We start from the raw sequence: 15,696 nt of genomic DNA on the forward strand, positions 1-15,696 counted from the left end.
TGTAAATCACAGCGATATAAAAGAGGGTATGAAGAATGTACGATTTGCAACAACGATCGTAGCTCTGCTGAAAGGAAGATTTTATTTGATTCAATTGTCATGTATTTATTAAATTTAAATCTCTTTGTAGATGTCGTATGATTTTTTTATTTATGAACCAATCTTTATTACAAAAAAGAAGTGAGTAGGGACCACTAGTGGATAAAGATATATTATTAAATTGTAAAGGTTTCCAAAAGAGAAAGTGTAGCTTTTAAAAAATGGACAAAAATAACAAGTGTAGATTCAAAAAAAAAATATGGAGGGAGTAATACGGAGTAGCAATTGGTTCATACTGTAGTACTTCCTCTTTTTTTTTAATACTTACAACACACTTTTTTACGGTATTTAAGAAAAGTGGATTTCACGGTATTTAAGAAATGGAAGAAAAGTGGATTTTAAAACACTTAAAATAATGGGGTTGAGAGGTTGTTAATACTCGTAGTATACTTAAGTGGGTCATGAGGTTAAAATAAGGGTAATAGTACAACTTTTTTTATTTTTTTTTTTTAAAAAAAGAAAATTCTAATCATAGTGTGTTGTAAGTATTGTGACATTTACATTTTAAAAAAGTGTTGTAAGTATTAAAAACGGATGAAGTAATATTAAGTGTGGATCCAAACTTTATTTGTGTTTTTTTTCCTTTTTTTGCAACTAAGTTTGCTTCTTTATAGAAATTGAATTAATTTGCTAGTGCGTGTTCAGTGCGGTTGACTACTCCGTTTGCCCGCTTGTAAAAAGAATAGATTAATCTCTATAATAATAGTTAAGTAACATGTATTATACTGATAAAATAACCCCTTATTACTTATTGTACTTATTGAACAACTTTTAAATAACAAAATAAGTCTTATAACACTGACACAATAACCCCTATACTACTAACAAAGTAACCCGTATAGCCATAACAGAGTAACCCCTATACTCCTAATCGAATAATCCCATGGATCCAAACTTTGGGTTTTTTTTTTTGTCATTGATTATATTTATTATGTCAACTACCATAAAGTTTGCTTTTTGAATTTTAATTAATAGCAATTGAACTAGTTGGCATTAAGAAAATACGGAGTAAAATTCTTTTTTTGGCAACTAAGTTTGCTTTTTTTTTTTTTTTTTTTTTTGGTGCATACTAAGTTTGCTTTTTAATAGACGTTGGACATGTTTTGCCGCTTCTTCTCACCGAGTCACTATATAAATGCTGTGCACCGCACACCATCAATATTAACTTTTCTTTCGATATTTCCAAACAAACAAGAAAAAAAAAAAAAAAAAACATTTTAGCTAACGAAGTACAAAGTAGTTGTAATGAGAGTAACCCATCCAGGTACGTTATTGTGTTGATACAAGTTGTTCATTTGCTGGTTGTCAATTTGAGTTTTTATTTTTCTACTATCTCCGTTTCATATAATTTACAATAATTAGACATTTTTTACTCACACTTTATGTTAAATCGTTGCAAATAATATGAAATAAAGGTAGTATATCAAATGATTTAAATTTTAACCTTTTCAGTAATAGTATCTTTGCCAACAAGGGTTATGTATATCGTATTCCAACTATTGTGATGATAATGGTTGTGATGTAGATAGTATGAATGATACGACGGAGAAAGAGGCCGGGGCGGTGGAGGCGGAGGAGGTGGAGGTGGAGCGGAGGTGGGCTGCTTTACAGCGGCTGCCTACTTATACAAGCATAAGAAAAGGGTTGTTGAGGCTAGTGATTGATGATGGGAAAGTTGATATTAAGGAGATTGATCTTCAAAAGTTGGGGAAGCAAGAGAAAAAAGTTTTGATTGAATCTCTCCTCAAAGGTATTCAAGAAGATACTGAGAATTTCCTCAGAAAACTCAGAGATAGAATTGATCGGTGAGTTTTTGTTTTACTACATATTTTTATTACTCGCTTTGTCCAATGAATTCATTTGCCTGGTATTCTATTTTGGGTTGTTCCTTATTATTTACACCTTGTGCTTATACTCATAAACATGAAAAAGAGATGATTCTAATGTAGTCTTATAACTTTTGACTATCATAATTTTTAAAAATTTTAAATATTATTTTTTAATTTTTAAAAATCTGCCAGAAATTATTTTTTAATATTTTTGAAATTTTAGAAATTAAAAAATATATAAAATAATTAAAAAAATAATTTTTAATTAAAATTACTAACTAAAGATAAATAAAAAAAACAAACAATCTCAAACGTTCATTTTAAGAAAATTATGGTAATCAAAAGTCATAAGACTATATTAGAATTTTCAATGAAAAAGACATTAGTGCATTCTTGTCGATGTACATCGTTGATCACTTGATCATTAATACATAGTATTTTCGATTACATACATATTATAAAAAATTATCAGTACCAAAGCAATTTGATTAAAGAAAACCTCACAGACAATTTTACTTGTTTATAGTTACAAGATTTTTTTTAAAAGAAAGAAAACACCACATGACCCTTAAAAAGTGAAAATGTTCATTATACTTTTCTTATATTTTTTTTTAAAAAAAAAAAAGCAAATTCACCTTGAAAGTTGATCCATGCGTATATGGCAATAAAGTGATTAAATTTTTATTTATTTATTTATTTTTTAAATCAATGTGAATCACTCACATTGATCACAAATCTTACAATACACTTGGGGAAAAGATTATTAAGCATTAAAATTAGAAAAATTTAACCACGTAAATAATACTCTATTATATCTTACATGTTATTCTCATTTGAAATTTAGACAATATTAACAAGAAAACCTTCTAAATTCTTTCTAATATACAAGTGTAAGAAAAAGATTAGGGATTAGGGAAAATGGAGTTTTGTTTAATTCCATCGATAAATACTTTAAAAATATCAAATTTTTATATGATTTTTTTATTTACTAAAATGTAATTAAAGATTTTAATACTTTAAAATGTACATCGACAAATACTTCGTATGTTAAACTAAATGAAAATATGATCAAGTGGAGTACTTAATAGGAAGATTTTCAGTTTTTCACGGAATAGAGTGAGACTTGAGAAGTTGAGATTGAGTAGCCTCACCTGTATATAATTAAGGGTAGGGTCATAGGTAACTGTCATACTTGGGAGTAATTAAGAGATGAGTGGCTTATATTAACAACTCAACAAAAAAAAAAATCTATAGTTTATAATAACAAACCACACATTCCGTACGAAATATTTCTGGCTGTTTCACGATTGGCTGCTTTATACGTAGTATTTTTCATCATTATTCTTTTTTATCGGTTTTCTGTGGGACCAAAAGCTTAAGTTGATGTTGAAATTTTAGATCGGATTATGCATGTTATCACGCCCCCTCACATGAAAGCCCGTTGGGCTTGAAATGTGGGTGTGGTATGGGTCCCACTCATACCCAACGCTAAATATTCCACTTGAGAATGAGGAATGAATGAGATTTGAACCTGTGATTTTAATGTCACGATGACCTCTTAATACCATGTTAAAGGACTAAATCAACCAAAAGTGATAGTTGAAGTAAGCTTTTGATTGAAGTCCAAGACCGGTTTATATATCCTATCATGGAAAAAAATTTAACAGAGTGAACACGACTAAGTAAATTATCTTTTCATTATTTGAGTTGGCATCTTGGAATTAATGGAATGTTTGGGACCAACGGACCATCATCCATTGCTTTATTATTGCTAATTTGTAGGATTAACTTTAATCCTGAGTTGGCATCTTGGAATTAATGGAATGTTTGGGACCAACGGACCATCATCCATAGCTTTATTATTGCTAATTTGTAGGAATAACTTTAATCCTGTAAAAAAATCACATTGACAATTGATTTGAAGGAACGAATTGGCTAATTTAATACTGTATTCCGTAAAAGTTTGTTTCAAATAATGATTTTTTTGATGCTTTTAATTTATGGTGCGTTAATGTTTAATTACCTACGAACTTAGTTTCTTACGGGTTTTAGTACGTGTAATCTTTGACCATTAACTTATTATTCCAGAGTTTATAATAGTGAAAATTATGGAAAATTGTTGTAATTTTCAATAATTAATATATATATATATATATATTCTACGTCATGCAATTTATACAATAATCTGGATTCTTATTGATATTTATAGGGCTGCAATTAAAATTCCAAATATTCAATTGAGATACGAGCATCTGTCCGTGGAAGGAGAAGTACATGTAGGAAGCAGAGCCTTGCCCACTTTGCTTAATTCTTCTATGAATTTTCTAGAGGTAATAATATTTATTGTCGTCTTGTCAAGTACATTAGATTCAATCAACATAGATATTATTTGTCACTTTATCCCCCTCTTTTAATTATAATTATTAGTACATGGACATTTTTGAACAAGGCAAATTAAAGGCAATTTGCATGGATATGCAATCAAAGAAGAAACAATTATTAGGGAGTGTAGTAAGGTCAATATTAATTTTATGTGGGACAGAGGACTTTTTCATTTTTTTTTCCAATTTAAATCAAGGCATATTGACAAGAATTTATTTATACATTTAATCATTAATTTATTTTAGTGTTTTTTTTTTTGACATAGGCCATAACAAGAATTGTCATTGACAAGAGAATTAGACAAAAAATTAAGACTCTTGATATCTTATAAAGTTATACTGTAGTAATAAGTTTGATGTGTTTTTGATATTGCTGCAATAGACACATTAAAAATAGCATAACTAACTATCAAAAACATTATTTGTGACATACTCTGTGAATTGTTTAGCTGGCCTGGTAAGAAAACTGTTTTTTTTTTTTTTTTTTTTTTTTTTTGAATTTCGACATTGGCAGACAATTCTTGGGTTGATACGACTAACCCCATCAAAGAAGAGGACCATCAAGATACTCCAAGATGTCAGTGGAATTGTTAAACCATCTAGGTATACTCTTGTTTTGAAATTTTTCTTCGTTTATTTTCGCTAATGTATCATGAAAACATACTCACTCGTGTTATAGAATGTGCATAGAGAAATGATTTTGGCACACCTATGGTAATATGTGCCTAAATCAATCAAATGTGTACCAAGATAAGTTTCCTAGTCTTTCATTTTAGTGTTTAACTTAAGAGATCAATTTTTCATAAATTTTGTTAATACAATAATCAAAGTTGCATAGTAAATTATAAGTCATAAAAATCAAACTATTTCCATGCATACTAAATTATAAATATTAATGTTCGTTACTAAATTCACTGTGCATTGATGTTTAAATGTTAGGATGACATTGCTTTTGGGACCTCCAGACTCTGGAAAAACTACATTACTACAAGCACTCGCAGGGAAGCTAGATGAAGACCTTAAGGTGTTTTTAATTTTCAATCCGAAATCTTTTTATGTACACGTCACTGAGTTTGATAATATTTCATGTGTAGTATTATTCTTAATAACTCCCTTAATAAACTGATAAAGTGTGGTATGGATATGTGATAAATGAAGTTCATAGGAAATTGACATCTTAATCTTAGAGCTGTGTGTATATACATAAGCAGACAAAAGTGGAAGCTAAAATAAACATTTATTACAAATGCGTGATTCTGTCGTGTATTTCTAGCTAGGAACTTCATTTCTGTATTTTTTTTAAAATTGTTTATTTATGGATGTTGGTAACAACATTATCCTATACATACTATGTAAACTACTGTCAACAGGTAACTGGAATGATAACCTACAATGGGCATGAGTTGACAGAAATTAATCCCCATAGAACGAGTGCTTATATCAGTCAACATGATCTTCACTTTGGAGAAATGACAGTAAGGGAGACACTCGATTTTTCAGGACGATGTTTAGGGGTTGGAACTCGGTATAAGTTGTTGGAAGAGCTGTTAAGACAAGAGAAGCAATCAGGGATCACACCTGATCTTGATATTGACGTCTTCATGAAGGCCATAGCGATTCCAGGTCACGAAAGTGGTCTAATTACTGATTATGTCCTCAAGGTTTGTAATCTTTACTGGCCAAAAGGCTTACTTTTAAAAAACTTATTTAGCTTTTAAAATCTCAGTACACTAAATTAAATACCATCTTTTATCTATTAATAGTTACTTGGATTGGATATATGCGCGGATACCATGGTGGGTGATGAGATGAGGAGGGGCATCTCGGGTGGTGAGAAGAAACGTTTAACCTTAGGTATATATGCACATTCAACTATATAAACTTATATATATCAGGGTGTACCTTCAATTACGTTTATTTTTATGATATCAAGAATGTTCCTAAATTTTATGTGACAAAAGTGCTTGATTAATTTGGGTGATTGTACTATAATGTAGGTGAAATGTTGGTTGGACCAACAAAAGTGTTCTTAATGGATGAAATTTCAACCGGGTTGGATAGCTCCACTACTTTTCGAATATGCAAGAATTTAAGAGATATAGTTCATATGTTGGATGTAACAATCGTCATATCTCTTCTGCAACCGAATCCTGAGACGTATGACCTATTTGATGATATCATTCTTCTTATTGAAGGTCACATTGTCTATCAAGGTTCGTGTGAAGATGTTCTGGATTTTTTTGAATACATGGGATTCAAGTGCCCGGAAAGAAAAGAAGTCGTTGAATTTTTGCTAGAGGTTACTTCAAAGAAAGACCAAGCACAATACTGGTCACCTAAGCACCAGTCTTCACATAAATATATTTCTGCTCACGAGTTTGCTCAAGCCTTCAAATCTTTCCGAATTGGGCAGAAACTAGCATCGGATCTATGCATTCCTTATGACTCTAAATCTAAAGCAACGCAATCGGATCTTTCGAAAGAGTTGTATGGTACCTCCAGTTGGAAACTATTAAAGGCATGTTTCGCAAGGGAGTGGATGTTGATGAAGAGGAATTCTTTTGTGTACGTCTTCAAAACTACTCAATTAACAATCATGTCATTGATTACCATGACGGTGTTTCTAAGGACAACAATGCATCATGAAACAGTGGCCGATGGAGGGAAATACTTGGGAGCTTTATTTTTCAGTCTCATGAATATGATGTTTAATGGAATGGCTGAATTTCCTATGACAGTCCTTAGCCTTTCGGTTTTTTACAAACAAAGGGACCTTTTCTTCTACCCTGCTTGGGCTTATGCCTTGCCTGTTTGTGTCCTACGAATACCACTGTCATTCGTTGATTCTACTATTTGGACTGTCATCACTTATTATACAATTGGCTTTGCTCCAGCAATTAGTAGGTAAGGTAGACATGAGCTTTTAATTTTTTTTTCGTAAATGCATGCTTTGTTATATCATGAAAACCATGATCAATTATGTGGTGTTTAGCCAAAGTAAGTTTATGTGCAATTTTTATCAGATTTTTTTGCCAGTGGCTAGCACTCTTCTGCACAAATCTGATGGCAATGTCCTTCTTTCGCTTGCTTGGTGCCGTTGGAAGGACAATGGTTATTGCTAGTACTATCTGTACCTTAACCTTGCTGTCTGTTTTTGTTCTAGGAGGATTCATTATTGCAAAAGGTAATCAATTCACCAATGCGTGCTTTCAATTTTTTGCTTTCGTTCCAAGTTCCGTATTCTTCATGGGATGTTCTACGTCGTATTTTCCTAGCATTGGGAACTTGTTATGATCTGTTGTTACCGCAATTCACATTGTGTGTGTTTTACAGATGACATTGCACCTTGGATGAAATGGGCATACTACCTTTCGCCTATGATGTACGGACAAAATGCTATAGTTATCAATGAATTTCTTGACAAACGATGGAGCACAGTAAGTGCACTTTCTGTTGCCTCCTTTTCCTTAATAAATCATTCATGATCATGTTGTTTTCTAGAGACTACCTTATAAACTTGTAATAAAGGGGTATTATTTGTGAGACATGAAAAATTCTTTTGTTGCAAAAAATAAGAAACGTAGGTAATACTCGTAATGAACCACCTAAAATGACCAATCTAATCTTTCATGTGGTACGTACATACGATATATACTTAATCTGTATATGTGTTTATTGTATGCTTATGTTTACGGTATTAATTCGCAGCCTAATATGGATTCAAGAATCAATGAACAGACCATTGGCAAAGTCATACTATCGTCGAGAGGCTTTTTTAAACAACAATATTGGTTTTGGATTTGCATAGGAGCTTTATTAGGATTTTTTCTCATCTTCAACTTATTCTATATACTGTCATTGACATACTTAAATCGTAAGTCCTTGATTTCATTTTTCTTGACTTCAAAAATACGTACAATAATATTGTTATCTAACTTTACTAATAACAATGTTTCTTCAGCTATTAGTCATTCTAGAACTATACCGTTAGATGATGATGATGATGATGAGATCCAAAAGGAGGTTACTCTTGTAAAGAGTAGTACTAGCTCTTTCGTCAATGGTGGTCCAAAAAGAGGAATGGTTTTGCATTTTCAACCTCTTTCACTGACATTCAACCATGTAAATTACTATGTGGATACGTCTGCTGTAAGTTCGGATTTCAATTGAAAACATTTAACTTGGTTATTGAAAATTGATGTACTAGTATTATATTGATGACTTAATAATCTTCAACAGGAAATGAAAGGCCAAGGTTACAATGAAGATCGTCTTCAGTTGTTACGTGATGTTAGTGGTGCTTTAAGGCCGGGGATATTAACAGCACTAGTTGGTGTAAGTGGTGCGGGGAAGACCACATTGATGGATGTGCTCGCCGGAAGAAAAACTGGTGGCCATGTCGAAGGAAGCATCAAGATCTCAGGGTACCCCAAAAATCAGGCAACTTTTGCTCGGATTAGTGGTTATTGTGAACAAAATGACATCCATTCACCCCACGTAACTGTCTATGAATCCCTTTTATACTCGGCTTGGCTTCGTCTTTCTGCAGAAGTGGACATAACAGCAAGAAAGGTTTGTTGCCTTTACGCATACTTCATTAAATCATTATCATTAACAAATAAAAGATCGATCACGTTCTTTGATTACTAACTATGGAAGTACTATTACAATTTAACAAACATTATATTGTTAGCTTTTTTACCTTTTATCAACTAAGCAATGAAAAATTTGAACACTAGTTTTTTCTTAAGAAGAGCTAAAACTTCCCGTATTTTAACAATAACAGCTGTTTGTTGACGAAGTAATGGATCTGGTGGAGCTTAAACCATTAAAGGATGCTCTAGTTGGCCTTCCCGGGGTGAGCGGCCTTTCAATAGAACAAAGGAAAAGATTGACAGTAGCAGTAGAGTTAGTTGCTAATCCCTCCATTATATTTATGGATGAACCAACATCCGGGCTTGATGCTAGAGCTGCGGCTATTGTTATGCGCACTGTGAGAAATACTGTGGATACTGGACGAACTGTGGTTTGCACAATTCATCAGCCAAGTATAGATATTTTTGAGGCCTTCGATGAGGTATTACTTAAGCATAAGCATTCGTTTTCAATTTCATTAAACAGCTACAAATATCTTTTTTCTCTTCATGTAAATAATTTTTATAATACATGTAACTTGTATATTATTATTGCAGCTTCTATTGATGAAAAGGGGAGGACAGATAATCTATGCAGGACCCATTGGTCACAACTCTTGTGAGCTAATTAAATACTTTGAAGTATGTTATTTACTTGATGCACTTGTAGTTTTAGCTCTACTCCCCTCTAATCTTTAATGCCTAACTTCGACCATGCATCAACATCTTTAGTTTAATGTCTTGACAAAACGAAGTAGTTATGTGTCATCTCCCTATCTGCTAGGTATAATAAAGACATCATACGATATCCAATCATAAAACATTATTATAATCTTGTGAGCTCATCAAATACATTGAAGAACGTACGTTATTCACTTGATGCACTTGTAGTTGTAGCTCTACTCCCCTGTTTCACAAAGATCGAACTATTCACTTGCATTGCCTTTTAATATATAATCTTCCCTATTCCCTATTTCTTAAGATTAGTAATGACATCATACGATATTCAATCATAATCCATTATTATATAAGCCGTATATTTCTGGATATTTAAACTCAGAACATGGACTATGACTTGCAGATAGGACTAGAGTATTGTCTTTGAATCGCGCCTTTTGCTTGGATGATCTTTGAATCTTACTAATGACTCGGTGGTTAATTTTCTATGTGGTCCATTGTAGGCCATTTCCGGAGTGCCAAAAATTAAAGATGGTTATAATCCAGCAACATGGGTGCTTGATATCACTAGTCCTGAAGTAGAGTCTCAACTAGATGTTGATTTTGCAAATAATTATGCAAACTCCCCGCTTTATCAGTAAGTTACAAATTTAAATGTCAAGGCATGACTATCTATTAATTCAGTAATTTATGATGAGAACAAGACATTATACATTTTTGCAGGAGGAATCAAGAATTGATTAGAGAGCTTAGCACTCCTGCACCGAATTCTAATGATCTCTACTTCCCAACTGAATACTCTCAACCATACCTAGTTCAATTCAAGGCTTGTTTCTGGAAGCAATATTGGTCTTATTGGAGGAACTCAGAATACAATCTTGCTCGATTTGTCATGACTGTTGTCATAGGCCTTGTCTTTGGTGTTTTGTTCTGGAATCAAGGAGGCAAAATGTGAGTTTATTTATGTTCTTACCTAGCTTAATTATTGATCATGAAGTATCCGTACTGTCCCAAGATTATTTTAGTTTATATGACGCGTATTTGTTGTCATGGAACAGATCTAAAGAACAAGACTTGATGAATCTCCTAGGTGCCATGTATTCGGCTGTACTATTCCTTGGAGGTACTAACACTTCTGCTGTGCAAGCTGTTGTTGCTACCGAAAGGACAATATTTTATCGCGAAAAAGCAGCAAGGATGTACTCGGTGCTACCCTATACGTTTGCTCAGGTAATGTAACAAAGGTGTATCACATTAGAGATAAATACAAGTGTATTTGCTCTGGTTTGAAATTAATTGCACGTTGATAGTGTAATTTAAATTTTATTCGGATTTGTTTTCATATCATACAGGTTGCAATAGAGGGAATTTACAATGTGATACAAACTCTTGTTTACACTCTTATCCTCTACTGCATGATTGGATTTGAAAGGAACATCGAGAAATTCCTGTACTTCTACTTCTTCATCTTAATGTGCTTCCTTTACTTCACACTATATGGAATGATGCTCGTTTCTCTTTCACCGGGTCATCAAATTTCCGCCATTATAATGAATTTCTTCCTCGGCTTTTGGAACATATTTGCTGGTTTTTTGATTCCTAGACCGGTATGTCACTTGCTACTTATAGATATCTATGAAATGTCTACTTAATAAACATCTAGTTTTATGTGATTGGTCTCTTATAATCATGTTACATTGTTACAACATTACATCAAAGAATAGTTAATTACATGAAGTTACATGTTATAAATTGACTCAATATGACCTATATTTATTCTTGGTTTATTAAGCTTAAGGGAGATGTTAGGCAACAAGCATTAGGTTAACATGTATAGAATAAACCCGAGTTCAGCTCGTTGCATGCAGCCTCGATCAGCACTTACCTTAGTTTCTAACTTTGAGCGTTACATTTGGTCTCATTGCAGCAAATACCAATTTGGTGGAGATGGTTTTACTGGGGTTCCCCAGTTTCCTTGACATTATATGGTCTCGTGACATCACAAGTTGGCGACATCGAATCTACTCTTCTTGTGCCAGGAGGTAGCAACAACATATCCGTTAAGGTTTTCCTGAAAGAATACTTTGGTTATGAGTATGAATTCCTGCCTTACATTGTTGTGGCACATCTTGGTTGGGTCCTTTTCTTCGTGTTTGGCTTTGCTTATGGCATGAAATTCATGAACTTTCAAAAGAGATGAATTAAGGATGAAGTTCATGAACTTTCAAAAGAGATGAATTAAGGATTCAAAATTTTTCCTTAATTTAATGATTTTGGGGGGAATGAATTATATGTAAATGTGGGTATACTTAGTAACGTGTTGTAATCGTTAAATGTAAATGGAATAAATATCACCAAATGCCAAGTAATGATGAAGTAAAGTAGGTATTATATGATTGAATTAGCCATTTAGGCTTTGTTTAGTTCATTTTATTTTTGGTTAACTAATTTGATTTGAACTTATTTTTGTTATTTGAGTGTTTGATTTTACAGAATATGATAATTCACTAGAAAAAAATATTTCAAATGAAGGAATTCAAGATATCTAGCCATAATAATGATAAAGTTAAATATAAACTTATGTTTGCTAATATGATCTAAAATATGCATTAAGTTACTAAAATAAGGCAAATTAAATGTAGCCTTTATGACCATCAAATCCGAACAAAGGTAGGAGCGAGCTATTACATATACATTATCTCATATACATTGTATTGATCAAAGATTGATTTATTTCAATTCTAGATTTTGGTTAAAATTAAGTTGGCTCCATGTTGAGGCCTTACAGTTAATGTACCATGAGGTGCATGAATATAAGTAGGTGAGACAGCGAAAGAGAAACGTTGCAAAATCATAGCTAATGTTAATTTCGCCTCTAGCAAGGACAAGTTTTGGCCAATGCAAAATCGAGGACCAGTACTGAAGGGATAATATATGGGTTGGCCTTTGGTTGCTGTAGAAATACCTTGAGCAAATCTTTCAGGATTAAATTCTTTAGCATCGCTACCCCATAGATTTATATCTTGATGAATAATACATAGTGGCAAAAGAATTTCTGTTCCTGCTGGAACCAACACATCCTGTAACTTTGTGTCCTTGTAAACTTTGCGTAAGAGCATATAAGCTGGCGTGTAAAGTCTAAGAGTTTCATTTAAAATCATAGTTACCTGCAACAAAGAGGTGTATTTGTGTTTAGTGATTTGACAAATCTAGTGTTCTTATAAGTGGGTTCAAATCAATTAAAAACATTCAAATCAATCGGACCCTCATCATTTAATAAAGCTCGTCGCCTCTACCATGATCATTACGAGAGAGCCTCAGTTTCTCATAGTGAGAAACAAAACAAAATTTGTTTCTCACATGACATTTTTGTAAATAAACCAACAACTTTAATCAATTACGGAGCCCACAATAATAAAAAAGTTAATAAAGTTGTTGATTTATTCACGAAAATGCCCCCATGAGAAACAAATTTCGTTTCTCACTGTGAGAAACAGGGAATTTCTCGATCATTACTCCTTTATTCAACAACATTTATAAATAAGCCTAGCCTCTAAGAAGAAGATAGAAAGATTAGAGAATGAACTTACTATTTTGAGATGGCTCAATCCTTGGAAAGTTGGGATTTCATCCTTGCCAAACAGCTGCAAAACCTCAGCCCGAGCTCGCTCTTGCCAAATTTGATGTTTGCTCATCAGAACGAGTGCCCAAACAATAAGAGTAGAAGTTGTCTCTGAGCCAGCTAAGTAGAAAATCTTGCATTCATCAACAACCTCTTTGGTAGTTAAACCTTTTCCCTTTTCATTTCCATTTTCTTTAATTTCTCTCATACTAGATTCTAGTAGTATGCCCAAAAGGTCATCTTTGGTGCCTACCCCTGCTTCCATCTCCTTTTTCCTTGAATCTATTATTTCTGTCAACGATTCTTCTATCTCTTTGCAAATTTCTTTTACTCGACGATTCTTCTTTGTTGGCAAAAATCTAAAAAATCATCATCATTCATTGGAAAAACTGGAAATAAGGTGAACAGAACATGTTCATATACTGTATATATAATGTACGGAGTAAGAGTACTACGTCATACCTCCATCCGGGGATGTAATTTGATGCTTGTGGGCTAGCAATTGATAAATTGACTTGTTCTCTTTGCAAATCACATATTCTTCTCCCTTTCTCATAACTGCTGCCAAAGGCTACTCTAGAAATTATATCACCAGTTAAACTCTCAAGGTAAGGCCATACATCTATCTCTGTTGAATTCGATCCACCTTTCGAAATTATCTCTTCCCAAGAAGTTGTCATCAAGCTACAACTCTCGTGTATTAAATGGAACATACTCTTCATTTCAAAGTAACAGACGAAAAAAAAATTAAAAAAAATCATGTACAACATTTATAAATTGTGACCAAATGATAGATGATCAAGATAACTATAAAAAAATATAATATTATTCCTTATGTCAGACTACCCCACCTAGAATAAATTGTCAGCATCACTAGTTCATAAACAATCAATGCAACACGACTACAAATATACAATCGATATAATATAAACAACTTACCTTCAGTTTGTCCATGTGAAATGCCGGGTTGATTATTCTTCTATGTTTAACCCACGTATCACCTTCAAGGCCAAACAACCCTACCATAAGTAATTGGGTGAATGGATGATTTGGTTTCTGAAAATCTTCATATTTTATCAACACATCCTTTATCTTCTCTGCATTTGTGATGATCAACCAAGGAGTCGGACCCATCCAAGCAAAACATTGTTCACCTACAATAACACACAGTTTTATCGAATCTTCGAAAATTTACATATAAACTTAAAAAAGTATAGAATTATGCAATGTTTATAACCAAAAAAAAAAATGATTACTTTGCTTACCATGCTTTTGAATAATATCATGAATAAAACATACAATTCGAGGCAGGTGATCATCTTCCAAACTAATAGGTTTTCGCAATGCGGCTTTTGTTTGGGTTATGATCTCCTTTACATCTCCAACAATCAATTTGTAGGGATTACCCTTAAAACCTTGCCTTCTTAGCAGCTTTTCCATTTTTTTGGGCCTTAACCAAACTCCATTTACAGCTTTCCACAATATAATCAATACAATTACTAGAATGATTGTAGTGATTAAAGAAGGAATTGGGTAATTGAGTGTGGTCTCCATTATTGTTTTTGTATGATGAAGATAGCCACAATGAGAGTAAGATAAATTATATACGAAGTATGAAGTATATGCAATGATATTGATGGATGGATGTATGTAGACAAGATTTGATCACAAATTTTTACAATCTACTCGTATTTTGTAAGCTGTCATAAAATTTTTAGAATGATACTCCGTATTAAATTTGTGTGTAATATTATAAGGAATTCTTATTTTCAATACTTGTAAATGAAAGTTCATCATCCCATAACATTTACGTGATTTTCTTCATTAAAATTTTATGATCCTAGGCTTATAGCTCCTGAGCTACATACCGCATATAAACTATAAAGTTGTATGACTTGAATAGTCTTCCCTCTGTTCTTTTTAATTGGTTTCATTTTGACTTGTTCATTTGTCAATTCACTTGTTTGATCATTAATATCTTTCATTGCATTTTTGTAAAAATTATAATATTAAATATTAATAATTTTTTTTATTGAGACGAGTCAAAAAAGACCCTACATAACTATATTATGGGTGTATTCTATTTACCTGATTTTTACTTATCTGAACTTATCTTATCTTACCTGAACTTATCTAATAAATTTACCTGAACTTATCTAAACTTATTATTACATATCAACACATGAAATAAGTGAAAATAAGGTGAACAAAACAGACCTATATATCTAATATATTATGAATAAATTAGAAGATTATCTTATTTGATGAATAGTGTCAAGAATCAAAACGAAACTAATGAAAAAATGGAGGGAATAGTAAGATTTTATAATCCTAGATGGTATATACATAAGAATTTCATCAAAATATTACATATATACTCCGTAATTGTTTTCATTACCACCATTTATCATTACTTATTTAATTATTATTCCATATCATCACCATCGCTCGTT

At 32.5% G+C, this 15,696-nt stretch overlaps 2 protein-coding genes across 3 annotated transcripts; one reads left to right on the forward strand and one right to left on the reverse strand.

Annotated features, from left to right (window-relative positions):
• The first annotated feature begins 1,180 nt into the window (after positions 1 to 1,180).
• Positions 1,181 to 12,022, forward strand: LOC110725241 (ABC transporter G family member 34-like). Of its 2 annotated transcripts, none has more exons than XM_021904729.1 (20): positions 1,181 to 1,363; positions 1,625 to 1,904; positions 4,138 to 4,258; positions 4,824 to 4,912; positions 5,249 to 5,333; positions 5,680 to 5,970; positions 6,073 to 6,163; positions 6,307 to 7,213; positions 7,333 to 7,493; positions 7,643 to 7,746; positions 8,018 to 8,183; positions 8,271 to 8,458; positions 8,549 to 8,881; positions 9,096 to 9,386; positions 9,502 to 9,585; positions 10,125 to 10,258; positions 10,345 to 10,572; positions 10,680 to 10,851; positions 10,974 to 11,228; positions 11,549 to 12,022. In XM_021904729.1, exons 1-20 carry the CDS (start codon positions 1,345 to 1,347, stop codon positions 11,819 to 11,821), a joined length of 4,272 nt encoding a protein of 1,423 aa, XP_021760421.1. In that variant the 5' UTR covers positions 1,181 to 1,344; the 3' UTR covers positions 11,822 to 12,022. The 2 variants fall into 2 exon arrangements, with proteins under 2 accessions (XP_021760421.1, XP_021760422.1); XM_021904730.1 differs by having other exon boundaries at positions 1,629 to 1,904; positions 11,549 to 11,896.
• A 180-nt stretch (positions 12,023 to 12,202) lies between these two features.
• LOC110725242 (cytochrome P450 CYP72A219-like) lies at positions 12,203 to 15,109 on the reverse strand. Its single transcript, XM_021904731.1, has 5 exons — positions 14,509 to 15,109; positions 14,183 to 14,397; positions 13,706 to 13,959; positions 13,212 to 13,602; positions 12,203 to 12,788 (listed from the first exon to the last, which is right to left on the reverse strand). The coding sequence occupies exons 1-5, from the start codon at positions 14,795 to 14,797 to the stop codon at positions 12,363 to 12,365; spliced, it is 1,575 nt and encodes a 524-aa protein (XP_021760423.1). The 5' UTR covers positions 14,798 to 15,109; the 3' UTR covers positions 12,203 to 12,362.
• Positions 15,110 to 15,696: the final 587 nt, after the last annotated feature.

This window comes from Chenopodium quinoa, unplaced genomic scaffold, assembly GCF_001683475.1.
Source record: "Chenopodium quinoa cultivar QQ74 unplaced genomic scaffold, ASM168347v1, whole genome shotgun sequence".
Lineage (NCBI taxonomy): Eukaryota > Viridiplantae > Streptophyta > Magnoliopsida > Caryophyllales > Amaranthaceae > Chenopodium > Chenopodium quinoa.